We start from the raw sequence: 23,297 nt of genomic DNA, 5'->3' as shown, positions 1-23,297 counted from the left end.
CCGGACAATGTATTTGGTGGGCAATTGAAGAGTTTCATTGTCTCTTAATAGATCCAATTTATCTTGATAATTATTTGGATTTTTCAAATATAACAGCGCTGCGGTTGCATTTATTCGACGCTCGGAGATACGCCTCTTCATTGAAGCGACCAACTTTTCTGAGAGTGGAGTTTTCAGACATTCTAACTTTCGAATCATGAAACGTAATGTGTGTTCGGCACTCACTAAGTCAGTATCTCGACGGCACAATACCTCAACTGTCAATTTCACTGGCTGAAATGTGTTTTCTAAATCGACAAGGACAGCATGCTCTTCATCCGTGAAAAAATAGTCCGAATTATAACTGAGTGAAACGTCAATCAGGGTCTTAGCTACACACTGCTTTACTTTATTGTAAGTACTTATCATGTCGCACTGGCTAGACCAACGAGTTTTACAGTCAAGAACCAGTTGAATTGTTTTGCCAAACTCCTGTTGAATATAATTTTGAAGAATATGGTCTGCCGTTGACACATTTACTACTACGGCCCAATCCCGCCGATCTCGATCGGGATCTCGTTATTATTCTGCTGCGGGATTGATCTCGAAAAATCACACGAGATCTCGCGAGATCGGGATCCCGCGGGATCGGGATTGCATTCCCTAGATACAAGGAAACGAGAAGTCGGCTATGAAGTTTTGCAGGGGGAAGGATGAATTGAAGAGGAATATCTCAAGCAAAAGAAATCATTTTGACTTTGGTGGAACCTCCTTATCTAAGCTTTGGCTGATTTCCCAATAACAACCCTTAACAATTTTTGTGTTCTTGGCAGCTAAAATGGTACATAACTAATTTTGGGTCCCTCATGTTGGCTACAAGAGCGAATAAGAGTCGTGGAGCAACTTATAAGCACTTTCATCGATCCAATTCCCATTCAAAGTAAACGTTGAAGAGTTCTTTATCCCACAATACCTCGAATGGTAAGGGGATCAAAGTTTCCGAATGTTGCACTGAAAAATAGGGGGAAGTTTGTGGAAATTCTGGCGTATGGCTCGATTTATATCTGGGAAACTTCCGCAAGAGTTTGGGGAGCTACCAAGCCTCCGGTTATTACGCTGATGAGATGTGATTAGGTACTCATGGAAGTATCGAAGTTGGGGAAGTTTGTTTCGTAGTAACAAAAATGACTTGATCAGTTCGAATAAATAGGCCAATTATAGACCTTCGAACTTCCATTCCATGAAATGTCTTCTTCCCTCTGATTTATACTGGAAACAATGAAGGAAATTTAGGAAAAACCTACATAAGGATATTTTCTTGGAAGGATTCATTGTTGCATCTGAAACAATGGAATAGATACTGTAGTAATCTATAGTTTCATCAAGTAGAATTATGAAAACGAAAGAGTCCATCATATCCGCCGGAATTGATCTTCCTTATGCCATCCTGTCACCCTATTCCGTAGCAAATCATCCTCTCCTTGGCGTCATGTTGCGATGCTGGGTCGTGCAAACCAATTTATATGAAAATTTTATAGTTGCACCCTCGCAATCTGGATTATTATGGCCTAGCGAACGCCTTCAGAGGTAAACACGAAGTGAATTTTCATTTTGCACGAGGATTCTCGACGGGATAACTACTCTAACAGTTTTATTTCCTGAATTCAAATTAGGCGAATTCATTATTTAGAGGCGAATATGCGAGAAAGCGCATCCACCAAAAATGAAAATGTGAAATCTGGAATTATTTATTCTGTTTGTAACCAGTGTTACTATATCAATGAATGATGGATGAATTTATTCGATGCCCAAATGCCTTAATTCTTTTTTTCTCGGAGTATTAACTACAACTCAGGTTCATTATCAGAAACTCAATGAAATGAAGTCTCATTGAAACGTCAAATGAAGATGTTTCGATCTATGCTAGCGAAATTCTTCAAGAAAAAATAAGATTTTTAATTACATAATATTAGAAATGTTAGCTTCTGCTTTTTCGAATTCTTTTGATGGGTTCTTTTCCCCCCATCTCATATCGATCACGCAGCACAACGCTCAAGTAATCGTTTCTTTGGTTGCCTGCAAACGGAGCAAACGATGTACCATTAATTTCAAGTTGAGTGTGAATTTTAAGTAGCTTATTGTTGGAGGAGTATCACTCCATCATTTAATTATGAAATATTCGCGTGGGATGCCTCTTAATATTTGGTTCAGTTAGATAACAAGTGAGGTATTAATGGTAGTGTTTTTTGTAATAACTCCATCCTTTCATTAAGCTCGATAGGTTGCTCGAACCTCACTTGGAATGGAGAAGATGATGTACCCTTGAATGTATTTTCAATCAATAAAGTCTTCACAGGGCGATTAATTTAATATGATACATGGGAAACAACTATAAAAAAGAACGGTGTTGGTTAACTATCTTCAATGATGAACTTTTGCTAATAATCACTAAAAAAGAACTTTAATATAGTTAGGTAGATTTTAAGAAACGAATTGATGTTAATGTTCCATATGAGATACTTTTTTCAGCATGATTATGGTGGTTAATTTTTAACCAAATCGATATAGAGTGAAAGTTGGAAGAGATTCTGCGAAAGGTATGAAAATAATGTGAAAAGTATTTCCTCGTTTTTTAACAAATGTACAGAATCAGAACCTCAAGAGAAATCCGTCTGTCTAATGAAGACTTATATGGATTATTTGTACCATCTAATAAACTGAATTTATCAATTATTCATTCGATATTGTCAGTTGATACTTTCAATCGAAAGCAAACTCGATTTCTTGAGATTGGGAATTTTACAGTTGCAAGAACTGATACCGATACCACTTGATGATTCAGCTGATGCCTCTAGACTTAAAATGCGATTTCTAGAAATTTAACGCTACTGTTCTGGCAGTTAATTATACAATATATATTATGTTCAAGTTTATTGCACGGAAGTGAAAACATGCTTTATATCCAGATGAAAATGGAATAAGTTTCTTCGTTTTATTGCTGAACTCGACAGACAGACAGAATTCAGCGTTTATTGAATTCAAGCACATTCTGGAGTTCATTAGAACTGTGGATGGCGAGCTTTAGATAATAGATCTTATAATGTAGCAGTGCATCGCAACCCCCTTCAAAATCTCCAAATCTTTAACTGAAGACTGTATGTCATTAAACATACTGAATTCAATATGTCTCTGATTAATTGTGGATGAATAATCTAAAAAATATACACCCCCCTTTTACCGAGGCCAATTCCCTCTTGTACTACAAATAACTTCTTTGGCAAGCCACCCCTAATACAAGAGTTTGCCTCTCAAGCTAATTCTACGTTCTATGATCCTAAAAAATTAGGTGTTTGCCCTTAACGCAATTCAACAATCCTCGTAGGTCGTAGATAACTTTTAATGGCATCATTAGTTTTCTGAGGGGATCGAAGGGTAACAACCCTTCAATTCAACCCACACCTCTTACCGTTATTGGTCAACAGGCGGAAAGTGGACTGAATTATGAATGAATATAAATTGGGAATATCGACCATGGTTTCTGTGTGTATTTGTGCGTATTTTACTGAAAATCGGGTAGTTCACCGTTCAACGAACCCCAAAGGAAGTCAATGACACAATATCTCGTGCTTTGTGCGTTTTTTTTTAGGTTTGTTCTGTAATGCTGTTAATGCTTCTAGCCATAGATCCGCTGCAGGTTCTTTCTCTTGCAAGAATTTCCTCAATTTGACTTCGAGTCCATAGAACGTTGAAAAGTGTATCCCAAATTGTTTGGTTTTGGCTGTTTCTGGTACTTCTAGACTGGATAGGTAAAAACTTTGAGGGGAGTCTTGGGCTCGATTTTCGTGATAAGTCCATTATTGGAAACCGTTTCACGATATCTTCATTTGTCTTGAAGATATAACCAAATTTAGATATTTTATCGATTTCAAAAAGGTGCCATAACTTTTTATTTTCGAAAATATCTAAAAACGATAAAAACTTTTTACAGGCATTTTTTCACTGGGAATATCAATTTTTTGAACTAAGGGTGGAAAAAAATTACGTTTTTTAGAATACGAATGTATTTTTTTTCTGATCTCATATCATAAAAATAAATAAAGTACAGGAGATAAAAAAGTTAAATAAAGTATCGTATTCCCAATAGAAAGTAGAAAGTTTTTATGTTTTTCAGACATTTTGGAGAATAAAGAAGTTATGGCACATTTTCGAAATCAACAAAATATACGAATTTGGTTGTATCTTCAAGATGAATGAAGATATCGTGAAACAGTTTAAACTAAGAAAATCGAGCCCAGGAGTTTCAACAGACAAAATCAAGCAATTTGAGATACCCTGTACAGGGTGGGCAAAATTCATTGTCTACTGAGAGGATCTCGAGAATTATGGCAGCTAAAAGAAAACGGATGATACATTTCCGAGCTCATTTTCGGAGAACAAAGAATGGCGAAAACAGCAGCCTCCTACGATACTTCTTTTTTGAGTTTGACAATTTCGTAAAGTTCTCATAACTTTTTTGTCCTTGAAGATACAAATCTGAAACTTGAACCTTCTACAGGCACTTTTTTACGTTGAATCCACTGATGAGCTCAAAATATTTTTTCATTTCGAATCGGTAGGTCAACTTTCATTTTTTTAAGTGCAAACTTTTATTGAATTTGCTACTTTTGAATTGGAAAAAAATCTTCTGTCAATAGATTCTACGTATGAAAGTGCCTAAGAAGGTTCAAGTTTCAGATCTGTAACTTCAAAGACAAATAAGTTATGAGAACTTTTCGGAATCGTCAAAATCTCAATTTTTGTTTATAACTCGAAATCTAGAAATGATAGGCAGATTCTGTTTTCAGATTTGGATTAGTCACGGAAAAACAGCTCGAGAATGTGTCATCCATTTTCGTCTAGCTGCTATAGTTCTCGAGATCCCCTCAGTAGACAACGAATTTTGCCCAGCCTGTATACTATTCATTCCTGTAAATGCATAGTATAAATTGATTTAAGGGGTGATTATGAGTCTTTCATGGCCTTTTTCACGACCAACAAAACGAATAGCAACCAACCAAATCAAAATATATAATCCAAACTTACCCCTCAGCCTCTGCAGCAGCCTCTTTCTCCTTTTCCTCAGCAATGGAGACGGCGGTCGGGGGAGGAGGCAGATCATCCATCGGGACAGCATCCTCCATAGGCGTAGGTGTAGTCTTTTCGAACTCTGCGATAGGGGCCATCTCCGTGGGCATCGGCGATACAGAGTTACTTTCCATGATGCAGCTGCTTGATCTGTGACGGCACTTAAACCGGAACAAACTTTTTATCCACTTAAGAGTTTACGCGAACTAATACCGCGATGCAGACTGCTCAGAACGGTCCATGTCACAGATGAAAATCACGAAAATTGAATCGAAGGATGCGCACCCCGGAAAAGACGGAGGATCACTGATTGCGATGGGTCGTTCAATGCCAGTCTCTGAAAAGAGTAAAAGTTTATTATAGCTTCTTCCTCGTAACATTACGGACGATATATTATAATGTGCGTCTCCCTACTTGTTACAATTGCATGGGTAAAAACTCAACGTTGCGGAAAGCGATGTGCATTATAACGTTCTATAGGTAGGGAATGGTGTGGTAGACCAAGATTTGGTTCTGATGATGAGCACCGACCTTCCCTGCCTATTAGTCGCCACTAATTAATAATGCCAGACGTATGATGTAGCTCCATTCAAGATTGTTGGTCGCTGTTTTGGTTTTCGTTGCTAGGTTCGAGGTTCGAGTTGATTTTCTTCCGGGAAAATGATCGTAGATGAAAATGTGATACATATTCTGATAGAGCAACTCTTCTAGTAGTAAATCTGAGAATTTCATCCCTTTCGGTGCAACCGTTCGGTCTTGAGAAAGTTTCAACTGACATAATCTTTTTGGGAATTTTTCGAAGGTCAAATTTCGGGATGTTTTTCTTCTAGTAAAATGATCGTAGATAGCAATGTGATACATATTCTGAAAGAGCAACTCTTCTAGTAATAAATCTGAGAATTTCATCCATCTCGGCACAACCGTTCGGTCTTGACGAATTATCAAGTGAAATTTGCAATTTTTGAAAAATGCCATTTCGAAGATGAAAATCTAAACAAAAGGAGATAGCCTCTCGAAATTGCTCGCAGTAGATTCAGCGTGTTCGAAAACCTATATTTTTATACCAAAATTTCAAATATCTGGCCCTGTTTAGGAGAAAATAATTTATTTTGTTTTTCCACTTTTCATTTTCGAGTTGACTTCGAAGAGCTCTCCGGAGTGCAATTCTCTATTGAAGCATCAACTGTTTAGTTTTCTAGAATCTTCAGAACAAATTCTATGCACTCCATATCCTAGGATAGTAATAGAACATCCTGATTTTCAGACAGAGTAGCAAATATGTCATTTTAGGGGGGTCTAACCCCTTGCTCATTTTTGACCCAAAAAATCGAGATTTTCGAAATCGAGTTTTTGTGCTAGGGTGAAAGCCTAGGCTATGCTGATTATAGAAACGGAAATCCCAATTAGATCAGATTAATATAACGGGAGATATCGCAGATTGAAAATTGCAATTTTTGAAAAATGCCATTTCCAAAATGAAAATCTAAACAAAAGGAGATAGCCTCTCGAAATTGCTCGCAGTAGATTCAGCGTGTTTGAAAACCTATATTTTTATACCAAAATTTCAAATATCTGGCCCTGTTTAGGAGAAAATAATTTATTTTGTTTTTCCACTTTTCATTTTCGAGTTGACTTCGAAGAGCTCTCTGCAATGCAATTCTCTATTGAATCATCAACTGTTTGGTTTTCTAGATTCTTCAAAACAAATTCAATGCACTCCATATCCTAGGACAGTAATAGAACATCCTGATTTTCAGACAGAGTAGCAAATAGGTCATTTTAGGGGGGTCTAACCCCTTGCTCATTTTTGACCCAAAAAATCGAGATTTTCGAAATCGAGTTTTTGTGCTAGGGTGAAAGCCTACGCAAAGCTGATTATATAACCGAAAATCCCAATTGGATCAGATGAATATAACAGGAGATATCGCAGATTGAAAATTGCAATTTTGGAAAAATGCCATTTCCAAGATGAAAATCTAAACAAAAGGAGATAGATAGCCTCCCGAAATTGCTCGCAATAGATTCAGCGTGTTCGAAAACCTATATTTTTATACCAAAATTTCAAATATCTGGCCCTGTTTAGGAGAAAATAATTTATTTTGTTTTTCCACTTTTCATTTTCGAGTTGACTTCGAAGAGCTCTCCGGAGTACAATTCTCTAGTGAAGCATCAACTGTTTGGTTTTCTAGAATCTTCGGAACAAATTCTATGCACTCCATATCCCAGGATAGTCATAGAACATCCTGATTTCCAGACAGAGTAGCAAATATGTCATTTTAGGGGGTCTAACCCCTTGCTCATTTTTGACCCAAAAAATCGAGATTTTCGAAATCGAGTTTTTGTGCTAGGGTGAAAGCCTACGCAACGTTGATTATATAACCGAAAATCCCAATTGGATCAGATGAATATAACAGGAGATATCGCAGATTGAAAATTGCAATTTTTTAAAAATGCCATTTCCAAGATGAAAATCTAAACAAAAGGAGATAGCCTCTCGAAATTGCTCGCAATAGATTCAGCGTGTTCGAAAACCTATATTTTTATATTTTTTATACCAAAATTTCAAATATCTGGCCCTGTTTAGGAGAAAATAATTTATTTTGTTTTTCCACTTTTCATTTTCGAGTTGACTTCGAAGAGCTCTCCGGAGTGCAATTCTCTATTGAAGCATCAACTGTTTAGTTTTCTAGAATCTTCAGAACAAATTCTATGCACTCCATATCCTAGGATAGTAATAGAACATCCTGATTATCAGACAGAGTAGCAAATATGTCATTTTAGGGGGGTCTAACCCCTTGCTCATTTTTGACCCAAAAAATTGAGATTTTCGAAATCGAGTTTCTGTGCTAGGGTGGAAGCCTAGGCAACGCTGATTGTATAACCGAAAATCCCAATTGGATCAGATGAAGATAACAGGAGATATCGCAGATTGAAATTTGCAATTTTTGAGAAATTAGAAATTGGCTTTCGAAATTGCTCGCAATAGATTCATAGTGTTCGAATCTTTATGGGAAGAGTTTCCCAGATAAGTGGAAGAGTTGCTTTTTCAGAATATGTGTAACATTAAGATCTACGATGATATTTCTGGGAGACACGCGTGTCGAAAGATGGGGTCACTCAAAAATTCGGTTGCACCGAGGTCAATATTAATTATAATTATTCCAATGTTCGAAATCATTCCAAAGGTAGGGAAATTAACCTGCAAGCACTTGGTGATCGAATTTGACAACACATCCTGGCACATTATAACTCCATCAACGTATACAGTGCAGAACAAAATCTTCCCGTATCCTAGATCCTGAACAAGTAATCTTGATTGAACTTTACGAGGATATTCTGTTAGCAACCGGATTTTAACGATGCTCTAAACTTGGAAAAACCGTTGTTCCGTGAAGAGCTATTTTGTTGTCTGGAGATGATTTTCTCCAAACGTTAGACGTTTTCCCAAGTTTTATACTTCTGCCTGATTTCTTTACGATGCTGAGTTTTACGGTCTTACAGTATTCAAGAATCTTCCGAGGGATTTGTCGTGGGGATATTTTTATTTCCGCTTCCTGTGAATAAGGGCTACTTAGAATGACATGAAATGAAGGTAGGGATCATAAAAGGTACCTTTCAATAGCTAAATTTTAAAGGAGGTTTCAATAATTCAGGAAAGATTTGAATCAAATATAAAGGTAAACGTTTCTGGAATTGACAATTGTGGTTTCTTCTCTGAAGCCTGAATTACATTGGTTAGCGCATTTGGATTGTGGTTAAATTTAGTTAAACTATAGTCGAATCTCCATCTTCAATGAAAGATCAGTTTTTGCCCTGTCACTATGGTCACTCATATGTTTTTTCAGTTTTCTTCCTTTTAGTCTTCAATCCAAGCATTTTGGACGAACTTGTTGTGAATGCGAAAGAACACTCTTTACAACAGAAATAAACAACAACTAGCTCAACAGTCAAACACCGACAAATACATGCTCTTAGCGTATTTCATTTGAGAGACACCCTGCAAATATCCAAAATGGTTATGAAAACTTTAATTTCCGGATTTCTCTCTTACACTCTCGATAAATTATTGCTCTACTCGGGTAATTTCAGAAACTCCCCCTGGGCCAATTCCAAGGATACCATTTTCTTGTACAAGGCTGTGTTAATGCCTTGTACAAATTCGATGCAATATCCGGAGGATGTTAATCAATTGATATTGCGCGTAGTGAGGTTTAGCAAGTAGAACTACTAACATTTTCACTACGCGACTTACGTATTTGAGATAATAATAGTGTTTTTCGATGAAATAATATTTACTATTGGCAGATATAGAAAAACTGCCAAAATCCTAATAGATCAAAACGGATAAGTGTGATTCATTATTTTTCTTCGCATACGGGCCATTAAAATTTATTTTTGATAATTGCCATCATCATTAACATGCCAAGTTTTTTAATCAGGAAAATTCAATAACAAAAAATGGTCTCTGAATATCCTTGTTTATTTTTCCTAACATTGACCTAAAATCCAATGTGTAACCTTCTATATAATTGCTTCTTTCAGACCCAATGTTTTTTCTTCTGGTCTTATTATCTAAAGCTCCATCATTTTGGATAGTATTCTGAATCTCGTATTTTTTTCAGTGAATTGAAGAACAAAATTATATTTTCCTTTATTCCCTCCAATTAAAATATCTAGATTATCTTTTACACTTACCCCTTAACCCACTTCTCGGCATTATTTAGGTTTTGAACATAAAACCTGATTGACCAATTATTACAAATATATCCATGTAATAAATTCATTTGAAACATGAAATGATCCATTCCCTGCTTATTTTTGTTTTTTGCAGCTTAATCTTAATTATATTCCACATTCTCTAGTACATTAACCACGTATTTGAATTCCTTAAAAATTGTTGAACTTTCAGAAAGTCCATTCAATTGAAAAACTTTCTTGTCTCTCGCAATTTTTCAATGAAACGGGAGATATTTGAGAAAATTTGAAAAGCGTGAATGGATGCAATTTTTCCTCCTCAAAAATCAAAAATGGCTATCTCCCCCTAAAAGATGAAAACATCAGCCATGATTCAATTGAAGCATGAAAGAAGGGGAAGCCTCAGATAGCAAATTTCAATGAAAGAACACAGCCCAACTTCCGTTCAACAATTTTCCTGTGGAATGACATTAGAATCGGGAAACTTCCATGTTGGCACGTCGTCTGAGTCACAATGAATTTCGTAGGAAGCCAACAATCAAAGTTTGAATGAGAAAACTGTCTTGTCCCCAGCATCGCATTACCGATGCAAATTTCGGTTGAAAATGGACTGTCTTGTTGAGCATGAATATGGTTATGTTCCGAATACACTCCTGATGAATATCGCAAGGCAATCTTGATGTAATGCAATGTAGATCAACCTTTTAGGAACCTCCTCCTGTGTTTGATTGTCTTGTAGGTCTCTTCCTTAAAAAACACAAAATGCCACTGACACCCATAAAATATAACACCTGTTTCGATGGAGCTTCAAAATTACCCATAAAATCATCTGCTGATCGTTTCGTAACAGAGAACAAAACGCTTTCTCACTTAAACGAATTTATAGACCCTGCAAATATCGATTAAACGTTCAAAACGGAGGATGTTATGGACATACCTGAAGTAAATGTTGGTTGAGAAAAAATGGCAATTCCAGAAATAGCTTGAAAAACTTTAACGCTCATTGCACGTTGTAAATTCGACAATGAGATATCGGTTTTGTTTTATTATAGTGATAAAACTGATAATTTCGATTAGGAAAGTGTTTCTGTCTTTCATAACAATTGCAAAGGATCGATTTGAGTGAAATATGTATTACTTTCACTTAAATACCATGAGCTGAACATCGATTTAGTTCTGGGATTATCACAAGTCATTATTCGAGCTACAAAAGCATTACAATGGAGGGATAAAATAGATTTTAGCACCTACTCACATAAAATTGCAGAAAGGAAACATTCATGTATCAGTTATTCAGAAATTGATGAAGAAAACACTTTTTCTATAAACTTGAGTCTTAAAAGATTCTGAATATCAGTTTAGTTTTCCAGAGCACCTATATGTAATCAACATAAACATAATCTTGCTGTTCGCATTCATTATACAATCTTAATTGATCCATTGTCTCGTCATATTCTGCAATATTTGCGTAATGAAGACATCCCACAAGGATGAAGACAACTCACCTAATTACTGAATCGATTCTCATGACATCCATGAATACAAACATTTCCGTGTTTGTCATTAATTTCGAATTCGTGTATCTGAAGTTGTTTAGGGGAAATATTACCCAACCCAAGCCTATAATCATGAAGGCGAGAAAAAAAACATGAATTTGTGTGCGAAATAGAGGGTGAGTTTGTTTAGGGTTCGGCATTTTTGTGATTATTTTAGTGAGGCATATGGGGTATCTGTTTTGACAGCGACACAAATTGATTTATGGATTAGTGGGGTGGCTAGTGATTTTGTATAACAAACCCTAAATTGATTAAAAGTTAGGAAGCCTAATATATAAGGTAAGTATTAATGGACATGGGGTGGGTATTTTAATATCCCAAGAGTCAAGAGTGTTATTATCATCTCAAAGCTAACGCTACTTTATAGAGTATGAGTATATAAAAAGAAATCCACAGAATTTCAGTATTTACTGAACGATAGATGGAGATCATGTACCCTTAAATTTAATTTTATTCGTGGTTTTTGTTAGGATATCTGGAACATCTGTTCTACATGTGTTCTGGGATATTTAAAATTGTTTTTATCATATTCTTTTTGCACTGCATTAAGCTCTTCCTTCTGAAATTCATTAATTGTAGCTAGAAGACTTTTTGTGCCAGAAATGGATAGACCTTTTGTTGCTGGGGATGATAAGGTCATGTTAAATTTTTTTTAAATCTCTCATTCTGTTCATTGGGAAAATTCCAAGGGTTGTTTCTTTTTATGTGTCAATTTCCACACCACCAAAGAGGATTAGTAATTACCGAGCTCTGCATTCTGGGAGCAAACTTGTAATGATAATATTCGTCCCTTTGGACTTGAACGCAATCAGAATACAAAGTTTCCGGGTAAAACTTCCCCTGCAACATTTCTCCGGAGTGGATGACCGTCAAGAGAACATTTCGTTCGTTATCATGAGCAAGGATCATAGGATTTTAGAATATTGTGGTCACAGGACACAATAGGAGTTTGTGTAAGATTTATGCTACGTATACTTCTAATTCACTGCCTGATACAACAAAACACACCTTAAAATTCTTTCATGAAATTAATAAAGAGGGGTTGAGAGGTAGAAATCTAAATTCTTTTCATAAACCTGCCACCCAATTCTCCAAAATCCTTAACAATAATTTTTTTCTCGTAAATCACCGACACTCATCACAGAAGTATTGTTGTTGGTGTTGAGCTCATCATTATACCCTTTGTTTTTCGCATTCCTTCCACAAATTCCTTCCCATTCTCCCTTCCACCCACCTTCATTAGAACAATAATTAGCCTCCTTAGAATTCTCCTGCTTCCTTAATCTACATCCCTTGAGCGTTCGCTGAAAAGAAGCAATCGCACAATCAAGTTTCTTTCTCTGGAAAGCTGGGACCTCATGAATCCCCAGAAAAGTCATTATGGGAAAAAGGGGAGGAAAACATGTGGTTTTTCGCCGGAGGAGTTTTTCCTTCGGTGACAAAAACAGGAAAATCGAGTATTATTAGGTCCATAAACTACTTTTGACGTCAGTTTGTGCTGGGATGGGTAGAATGTAGGATCTCAGATTTACAACAATAAAAGGAATATTTTGGAGTATTTTAAAATGAACAGCGTGATGTATGATCTCGATATATGAATATCACAAGGTTATAAATCAACTCAAATTATTGTTTTTGTTCATTTCTTGCAATTAAAATGAATTGAGAAAACAGTTTTGAAAATGCCAATTTCTTTTTACCTACGTAAAGTTTTGAAGGTGTAATTTGAACGAAAGCTTGTAAAAGTGCCCTTCATCTGGACCAATGTAATATCCAATTTGCATGACACGAATGCAAAAGCGGACCAACAACCTGTGTATCCAATGAGAGGAAAGGTTAAGGGTCAGAATTTTATTCTTTTCTAGTCTGGCAAAGATTTCGCTATCTCGCTTCGTATACTTCAGGGCATACGGTCTAGTTCCATAATTCTCTGCAATCTAAATTGATCTCACCCTTTTCTGGTGAATATCCAGGTGAGATTCAGAGCTGAATAGTGAAAGAGAGGATCAATGATATCTTATGAATTGAAGTATGTGGAATAACGAAAATCTCGAATGATGGATTATAAGAAAAACAAAGCGTAAAAAAATCGTTTTTTACAGATTCTCATACACATAATCATAATAATAAGACTATTTTATTTTAGTGAATGAAACCTGTGAATAAAAAAAATAAGCATTAACAACCACACTCAAAACGAACTTAAAGAAGATGTTCGAAGTATGAACCATTTTGCATTCACATCGACATCTAACAAATTTTGGCGATTTCTTCATGCATGAGAATGTGTTTTATTTTTTTAACCGGAAATGGTGCCTCATACAGCAAAAAGTGAAGAGACCGAATTTGCTCCAAATTAAATAAGGATTTAAATAGTAATTTTTATTGTCGGAAAAACCAGTAGCGTATCATTTTATTATCTGAAAATATTCAGTCTCGCTGCAGTACGGACGCCACTGGTAGAACAGAAAAGAAATGATATTATGCAAAAAGTGCTCCTTGACGCTCAAAACCTACGCCTCAAATTCCATAAAAATATTTCAAGCAGTGTGAAAGTTATCAATAAAAAACATTTTTCTCTAATTTCAACACCCCGTATCTCGGAGAGGAAACATTTCTCGACAAATGTTTATATGACAAACTAGGGCTTATTTTTGATGTAGAATACGTGGTTAAAATTTCTTGGTTACGATCTGGACCACTCTGTATAATCTTTGCTACTGCGTTGTTAACATCATTTTTCTGAATCACCTTACACCGGAAGCAGACCAAAACACCCTGTTTTGAAAAGATTCAACCCACAAATTCCGGGACTCCGGACCTGCAAAGTTCGACGTTCCAGAATCGTGGCGCCCGGGAGCGGAGAGGTAGAAAAGTAAAGGACGTAAACACAAAAACCAGGGCAACTGTCCAGCACCATGGCAGCCTCCCTGCTTCCTGGTTTTTACGGCCTCGCTCCCGGCTTATCCCGTTGAGGAATTCTGGAGTGGGAGAGAGCTACATATCGGGAATTGGATGTTCGATGACGATAACGATGGTTATGTTGCAGTTTCTCTTCGGGTAATATCCAGAAAATTGGAGTGCAAGCCTGGAGGACGATTGGTTGTTATGCAGTCGAAGAATCTCGACAATTTTAGTTTTTATATCCATTATTTTGATCGTTATTTGCGTTGTCTTCGTTCACTTCGATTGTGTTGTTACATTTCATGCAGGGTGTTTCAGAATGAATGGATATCTCAGTGTATAGGACGCCTTGAATGAAATTCGAAAGAATTCCTTATTAAAAATGTCATATTTTGAGCCACACTATATTACCTTGAGGTATTCCACAGTTACGATAAATTAATGCCAATTTTTCTATGATAAAATGTTCCTTATGGAACATACCAATGCAGCAACGTATGAGTATATTCTTTCGAATGTCAGCAATACAAGGGTACAAAGTGGGAACAAAATGGTTTGTTCCAAATCTTGATAGACACATTCAGAAACCGAATGATTCATCGACAAAAAGCATTTTCTTTCTTGAATTATAAATAAGAGATCAGAATGAAAAACAGAGTATTCCCAAAAATACATAATTCCTCATTTTCAATCCTAATTTCGACTAGTTGATTGTCGACCCTGTAAAGGACATCGAAAAGTGATCTACAAAATGCTTTCACACCATTTCGGAGGTTATTCAACTTTGCACAAGAACACATGTGTGAAAAGCATTAAAAATTAATGTACACATATCTGTTCAGCAGGATCATCACACCGATGAAGTTGAAAGCTTCTGTTTTTTCACTGTGTGAGCAGAGCTGAAGTTTACACATCATTTCCTGTGTATTATTTCTGGAATAATTCTATAGAAAATATTGTAATTTCTCTGAAATTTAATCGATGAGATATATTACTATCAACAATTAAGTATGGATAGTGAATGATGATGGATAAAAAATTAATTGTTTTATTAAATTGTCCATGGAATCTATATATTTAGTTCCAAACAGCTATACATTTTGATTTACTTCAATAGATATAGTTTTGTACAAAATTAAATCCACAGCTGTTTCGAAATGATGCATTTATGGGTCAAGTTTTATTATTAACACAAAATTTAATACTGAAGCATAAAAATCGTGGAAATTTCAATACATTTTCACCGATACATCATCATAAAAGAAATGCCAAATCCCTGTGGATCACCTCTAAATCAGAAAAACTAGAAAATTCAAATGAGAACGCTGCGCTTGGGAGCCGATGTGAAAAGATGCCAGTAAAAAATTGAAGCGAAAGAAACCATTCCACGTCTCCTATGTAAAGAAGACTTTCAGTTCCTACAGGCATTCTGCAATTCCTTCAGATGTTTACATCATACAGAATTCAGAGTGAGCCGCTATCCGAAGAAGGAAAAGTCAAGATGGAGGAAAGAGGTGCATCCTTGACCAGGGTCGGAATCAGGAAGAAAAGACGTTGACGAATAGGGTGATTTTACCCCTGCCAAAATCGAGTACAATCCTACAACAGTCCTCCCAACTGTGTGAAGATGAAAGAAAAACTTGAAATGAGAGAAAACGGCAATTTCGAACAGCTTGATCAGTCTGTGATTCCCGGAAAATTAAACTGCGAAATCCTATGTTTCGATATGCATTGCTGCGAATTCATAAACAATTCATGAATATCGAAATTAGTTATCGGAATTTCAGTTTCCCCCTGTGGTTTATGGAAATCACAGATCAAACAAGCTGTCCTCATATATTTCTAGTTTTTCCTTGATAAATCTGAAAGTTTTCATTTCAATTGTAGGGTTTTCTTGGTAACCTCCCTCTTTTCACGTAGAATCAACTGAAATAATAAAAAAATACGTTGAGTTCTGATGAATTCGATTTGTCCAACTTAATGATCCTCTCATAAGCACCCTATACATTTTCGGTGCAAACAGTGAAGTGTTGATAATGCTGCATCAAGGCAGAATTGACAATAATAATGATTTCTAGCTATCTAACTATGTAGTGCTTTTGAAATAAGAGAGTTTAGTTGGGGTGTTGTGTTTTGCCTTTGTGAATTTGGAGCAGACACGAAAATTTCGTCTTTTTCATTATACTCTGATTTCCATCCGCTTTTTTATCGAATATTCCGTGAATGGAACACCCTCTTTCTGCCTCATTGACGAGCGACTGCAATGAGTTGCGTACGGAAGAAAGAAGCTGGTTCTACGCGGAAAAATCAGCCCCCAACCCAACGTTTCGAATCCAGGGTAACCCTCCCCAGTTTTCCAGGCGAACCGCCGCATGTTGAGATGAATAAACAACGCACATAACCGATTTTCATCTCGGGAAACGAACGCCAAACGAAGGGGATAAGACCAATTCGTTCCCGCGAGTTTTTCCGCAATGCCTGAATAATTAAAGGGAACGTGCGAAGAAACGAAAACAATGGAGATTTATGTCCTGGAATAACTCCGGGCTGTGGCAATTAAGCGGTGAGAATGGCGAGCTGTGTGTGTGTGCTGGGCTGGAGAAGGATTTGGAGTGGGCTGGGCGTATGGGGCACGCCAGGGTTGTACTAGTTGGTGGAAGGACCTTGTCCAGACTCGAAAGAAAAGGGAGGTAAAACACAGGAGTTTTATGATATGCGATATCTGTTAGTGCGATGGACCCCTTGAGACACAATGTCAAAGAAAATTGTTAAATGGTTGGAAAGCCCATTCAATTGGAAATGTTTCTTGTCTCTTGCAATTTTCCCATGAAACGCATGATTTTCGAGAAAAATCTTAAAATGTGATTAACAACAATTCCATACGAATCTATTCCATACATTATTCTGTGAATGAAGTGGACATAGAATACTTCAATACATTGTAAAAGTAAAGGTCATAGAATGAGATGAATTTTCATAAATTTTTTGCTCTAGATTATTTTTAAAAAGAAGCATTGCCATAGATATAGGTAACCAGTGGATGGAAACGCATGGTCCTAATACCTGACCAGCCAAATCACCAGACCTAAACCGTTTGGATTATGCCTTGAGTATAAAAGTAATCTACAGGATGAGTCTTTGAGTTTTAAAAACAGTAGATTTATGAGGTACCAATAAATACCTAATTATTATTATTATATCAATGTATTAAGATGCACAGCCACAAATACGCGCTAGTTGTCCTGTTAATTGTTTATTCATGTGAAATTTTTGTTCAAAGGTGAAGTTCACCTTGACTTGAAACTTCCTTCAATTCCTTTTACTTATATTGATGCAAGATGATTTTTGTTGAAGAATTTAACATTCTTGTAATTATCTGTAAACTCCTTGGGGAGATACCCATCCCCATCCACTGCATCATATGCATTTCATCTTTGGGTTAATATTTCTGAAATCTACAACTGATGTAACTTATTCAAACTTTAGCCAAAGAAGATAACGAACATTAACTCTCCTCAAGCTAGTGCATATTATGATATTATACTGATCTCTTGTATTTTCCATGCAAATAAGTGGATTGTGTATGCCTTCAATCAGTTTGTATAAACTTCAATTATGATCGTCACATATTTTCCGAAGAGATTCGACATTGTGATGAAATACGTAATAACAGAAACTTTTACGTAGAACGGGCAACATAGCGTTGATTTAAAACCAAAAATGTTTTGACAAGCTTCATAACCCCACATTTTCGTACTATACAGAGGGAAATGTGTCAAATTTCCATGGCCAACCGAGTGCTAAAATAAATATGAATGGAGTGTAGTTATTCTGAAGGTATTCCAGGGGTGACACAGCTCATAATGAAAACTTAAAATGGCTATATCATATTGTTAGGGCCGAATCGGAAGAAAAGGTATAGGAAAAAGTGTTTCTTTTGACCTCAAGAATATTCTGTTGAAATATTTGTACGAGTCAAACACTCACCCTGTATAGCGTGAGTCCTATAGACTGAAATTTCCCTATTCGGCGGATACGATGCTGACATTATAGGAGAACACCACTGAAATTTTTTTTTAATTCGATTTCGGTCAATTTTCTGATTCTAAGAAGAAAATGGAAAATTGCTTCTCAGGTGACAACTTTAGGGGGCTGTATATCAGAGCAGGGGCTGCTCAAATAATTATATGAAAGAACCACACTATTTTTTGACAATGAATCACTCCTTAGATTATTTTTGGAAAATTGGGTACATTGGATGAATGAAACTCAGTTTAAAAGATCCAATTATGTGTAGAGTCACATATTTAGCTAGTTATTCTGAAGATAATTTTGTTTGGGTGGCTCAGCTCATTATGAAAACTTAAAATTGCTATGGTCCAGTTTCATAATCAAATTTAACGTCAGTTTAAGCTCAAAGCTTCCTTTAGTGTAAAATCTCCTTTAGTGTCATTTTTAGTGGGGTGAAAGGAAGGTTTAAAATTAAAGCGACTTAAGGTTTGATTATTATGAAACCGATTTCAGAGTTTCAGACAATCCTTTTACGGACCTTTGAAATGACCAATTCGCTCAATTCATTGAGAGTACAGATGAAATTTAACGATCCCTCATTCTTATCCCCCCTTAGCTTATTTTGCTTCTAATCATTCACACCCTGTATATTATTGAAAATACAAGATAATCTTGGACACCCCCTGGTCATTTCTCAATACGAACCGATTTTCCTGCAAAATACTCGGTCCTTCAATACAGATTGGGCAGTGCCCATATCCTCAAAGAAGCTCAATTTGAAGGACCCTCCATAAACGCCACCCTGACTCCCTGATTCCCGGTGGGAACCAACCCTCGAATCCGTCGAGTCAACATGCTCGAATTATGAAAGGCATCAGATCTGAATCGACTCGATTCCTAACCCACAACGGGTCCAATTACCATTAAACGGATCTAAATGATGGGAAATTTCCAGTCAACAATTTACGACCAGATCCTGCAGCCCTGAACGAACTCAGCTGGGAGGGAAGGGAGGAACGACGTGTCCTAACTAAGGACTCCCAAATGATACTGTTCGAGGAGGAAGATTTCCGAGCGGCAAAAAGGATTCTTAGACTGGAACGGAGGAAAATCGGGAAATGAATTTAGTCGGTTTGTATTCCGGAAGGTGAATGATGACTTCCTTCTTTCTTTATTGAAAATTTCGTCATTTATATCAGGAATGTCGGACGTGTCGTCAATATCTTTCGCTATTTCGTTGACCGGTCATGGTCTCTGGGGAAAAAGGTACAAGTAAAAGCTTTATTGACAGCAACTTGGATTTTTGAAAAGGGGACGTTTATAAATCGTTCTAACGATATTGATTTATTGTAAAATGAGGGATCGTTAAATCTCATCTGTACTCTCATTGAATTGAGCCAAAGGGTCATTTCAAAGGTCCTTGAAAGGATTGTCTGAAAAATCGGTTTCGTGATCAAACCTAAAGTCGCTTTAATTTTAAACCTTCCTTTCACCCCACTAAAAATGACACTAAAGGAGATTTTACACTAAAGGAAGCTTTGAGCCTAAACTGACCTGAAATTTGATTATGAAACTGGACCATAGCAATTTTAAGTTTTCATAATTGGAAACAAAATTATCTTCAGAATAACTAGCTAAATCTGTGACTGCACACATCTGTGGATCTTTTAAACTGAGTTTCATTCAGCCAATGTACCCAATTTTCCGAAAATAATCTAAGGGGTGATTCATTGTCAGAAAATAGTGTGGTTCTTTCATATAATTTTTTTTAGCAGCCCCTGCTCTGATATACAGCCCCCTAAAGTTGTTACGTGAGAAGCAATTTTCCATTTTCTTCTTAGAATCAGAAAATTGACAGAAATCGAATTAAAAAGAATTTTGGTGGTGTTCTCCTATAATGTCAGCATCGTATTCGCTTACTAGGGAAATTCCAGTCTATAAGACTCACGCTATACAGGGCGAGTGTTTGACTCGTGTACAAATATTTCAACAGAAGATTCTTGAGGAGAAAAAACACACTTTTTCCTAAAACATTTTCTCCGATTTGGCCCTAATAAAGAGATATAGCCATTTTAAGTTTTCATAATCAGCTGTGTTCAGAATAACTAGCTGAATCTGAGTCACTGCACATCTGTGGATCTTTTAAACAGAGTTGCATCCAGAAAAAGTACCCAATTTTACGAATATCACAGATATTTTTTATTTTTTAAAATCAAATTACTCGAAAACGGCGCATTATACGATAAAATATGAAGGATACTTTTACTCTACAAAACGTTCAAATATTCATTAGATAGAGTCCACCTTAGTTCGAATTTCTGGTAATTTTATGGTGCGTTATGGTCATAATGAAAAAACTGGAAGACGTTGGTGATATCTTGTGTTCGAAAAAGATTCATCAAATAAATGAAAAAATATATTTCGCAATTCATTTCATTCGATAAAGCCGTTTGTGAGATAGAAGTGAAAATAACATTTTTTCAAGGTTTTTCGACAGTCTGTATCTTTTGAGACTAGCTGATTCCGAAAAAATGGTAAAGAAAAAAGTGTTTCTTTTAACCTCAAGAATTTACTGTTGAACTATTTGTACGACTCGAAGACTCACTCTGTATACCTGTTGATGAATTAATTTTTCCTAAAAAAGGTTGATTTAAAGGAGAAATTACAAAAAACCTTAGTCATTCAAAATAAAGCCAGCTATTTATAATTAATTTTTCATTGGTATAATATCGCTAAACAACATTCTTGCGAAACAAATTTTATGGATGGCTCATTAATTATAACCTGGAGGAAAAAGAGATCTTGAATGATCTTCAGAAAAGTTTCTGTTGAGTACTTCTAGAATATAACGCACCCAAAAGGAATAAAATTGTTAGAAAAACATTGTGGAGCCAAGGTGTATCAAACAACCAAGAATATCATTGAAATCTGAAAATTGAATCTTGAAAATCAGATCTTCCAACCATAAATTCGAGAAAAATCAGGGCATAATAATTTAAGAGTGTACAAGATCTCCTTCTTATAAATTGCTTAAGGGTGTGGATAGACTATGCGCGGGTCCAGATGAAGAAAGATACCCATTGAACTATTTGAATATTCCAGTGAAAATAAAAAAAAATATTTAGGTATAAAAAAAATAAAAAAGCAATCATTATAAATTTGAAGAAAATATTTTTGCATCGTTCACCCTCTTCCAAAAGGCCTATACGCCGAGCTGAAATTCCATTCCAGCGAATAATGAAAGAAACAAGAATCTCCGCAGGAAATTTAAACCACCAATTACCTTCTCCAATTCAGGATCCTATCAGGTTCACTCCCAATTAAACCGCTCGAAACCTGACATCCGGGATAGATCCACCAACGTAGAGGGGTCACTCTTGATCAAAACAAACACTCAATATCCCGCCAATTTGGAGGATACTCAAACGCAGTGGCGTACGTCGAACTTGCCGCGTATACAAATGCGATAGGACCTGAGAGACCTGCTGCGGTCGCGCGACAAGAAGGGTGTATCTCTAGCGGACAGAGCGAGCGGCGGCAAGGAGGCACAGCCGCTCCGCTTCGACGCAATGGCCGGGAATGGGACGACCGGATTTGCGCGACGGAGAAGTCGGGAGGTCGGTGCGATCGACATTCGCAGATTGATCCGTCTTTCGCACAGAGTCGGATTTAAGAATATGCCGTCTTTAGGCTAATGTAGAGGCCGCCCTTCCTACAGGGTGAGTCTTTGTCTTGTATATACAGGGTGAGTCTTTGACTCGTAAAAATATTTTAGCAGTATATTCTTGAGGTCAAAAGAAACACTTTTTTCCTATACCATTTTTTCCGATTCGGCCCTGATAAAAAGATATAGCCATTTTAAGTTTTCTTGAAATTATGAGCTGTGCCACCCCTGGAAAACAAAATTACCTTCAGCATAACTAGTTAAATCTGTGGCACTACACATCTGTGGAATTCCTGTCTGCATGCCGTTAGAAATTTTCATCTGTGGATCTTTTAAACAGAGTTCTACTCAGATAAAGTACCCAAATTTTCAAATTTCACAGATACTTTTTAATTTTTGAAGATCAAATAACTCGAAACGTTCAAATATTCACGAATTTTTGGTATTTTTATGGTACGTAATGGTCATAATGAGAAAACTAGAAGAGGTGCAAAAGAAATGTTTTGGTCTTTCAATCTACTTTCTCCTTTAAATACCGTCCAGATAGTATGAAGAACAAGACGCAGATAAAATTATATAGTTATCCATATTTTACTGTCAGTGGACAAGGAACTCCTGCGGTATTATTAATTGAATGAAAGCAGTGTGGTAATTCTTGTTAACGTTGCAGTTTGTGTTAATTCATTGATTTCTGGGGTCATCGCCTTTAGACACCTTCAACATAATATTGCATTGTTTGAATTAAATTTTCGATTGGCGTATAGTTCATAGCAAATGAAACACTTAAAAATATTTTACATCTTGAAAGGCCCTTATTCAAAAGGAAACTTTCAATGAATAGATTCTATAGAATATGGAAAAAGTTTCATTACCCTAACGAGTGTTGAATCTATGCCTTTTTGGTCACCCTCAACTTAGTAAAACGTTTCAAATTTTCAAATTTGGGTACTTTAACCGAATGCAACACTGTTTAAAGATCCACAGATGTGTAGTCTCACAGATTTATTTAGCTAGTTCTTCTGAAGGTGATTTTTGTTTCTCCAGGTTTGGCACAGCTCATTATGAAAACTTAAAATGGCTATATCTTTTTATTACGGTCGAATCGGAAAAAATGGTATGAGAAAAAAGTGTTTCTTCAGACCTCAAGAATCTACTGTTAAAATATTTGTACGAGTAAAAGACTCACCATCATGCAAATATAAATTTTCATGAGTTCAGTTTCAATGATTCGATACAGATAAAAATTTCTACATTTTTTCTTTCTATTTGCCATTTCGAACGTTTTCAGCTAATGGGATTAAAACAATAGGTGAGATAAACTGATATAAAACATGAAAAAATCATATTATCTCCCCAGTATCACA

At 36.2% G+C, this 23,297-nt stretch overlaps 1 protein-coding gene across 2 annotated transcripts in view; it reads right to left on the bottom strand.

Moving 5' to 3' along the window:
- Positions 1-21,765, bottom strand: part of LOC123313251 (transmembrane ascorbate-dependent reductase CYB561) — a 43,744-nt gene extending 21,979 nt beyond the window's left edge. Inside the window, exons 1-2 of one of the 2 annotated variants that reach the window (XM_044898047.1) lie at positions 21,553-21,765; positions 5,062-5,440 (exon numbers count right to left, since the gene is read on the bottom strand). In XM_044898047.1, the coding sequence (XP_044753982.1) occupies positions 5,062-5,237 (176 nt within the window). In that variant the 5' untranslated portion in view covers positions 5,238-5,440; positions 21,553-21,765. The remainder of the gene's footprint in view (positions 1-5,061; positions 5,441-21,552) is intronic. The other variant, XM_044898046.1, reaches the window with a different exon arrangement.
- Between the last annotated feature and the right edge of the window lie 1,532 nt (positions 21,766-23,297).

The sequence above is a fragment of the Coccinella septempunctata genome, chromosome 5 (genome assembly GCF_907165205.1).
Source record: "Coccinella septempunctata chromosome 5, icCocSept1.1, whole genome shotgun sequence".
NCBI lineage: Eukaryota > Metazoa > Arthropoda > Insecta > Coleoptera > Coccinellidae > Coccinella > Coccinella septempunctata.
This window is presented reverse-complemented; position numbering and strand designations above follow the sequence as displayed.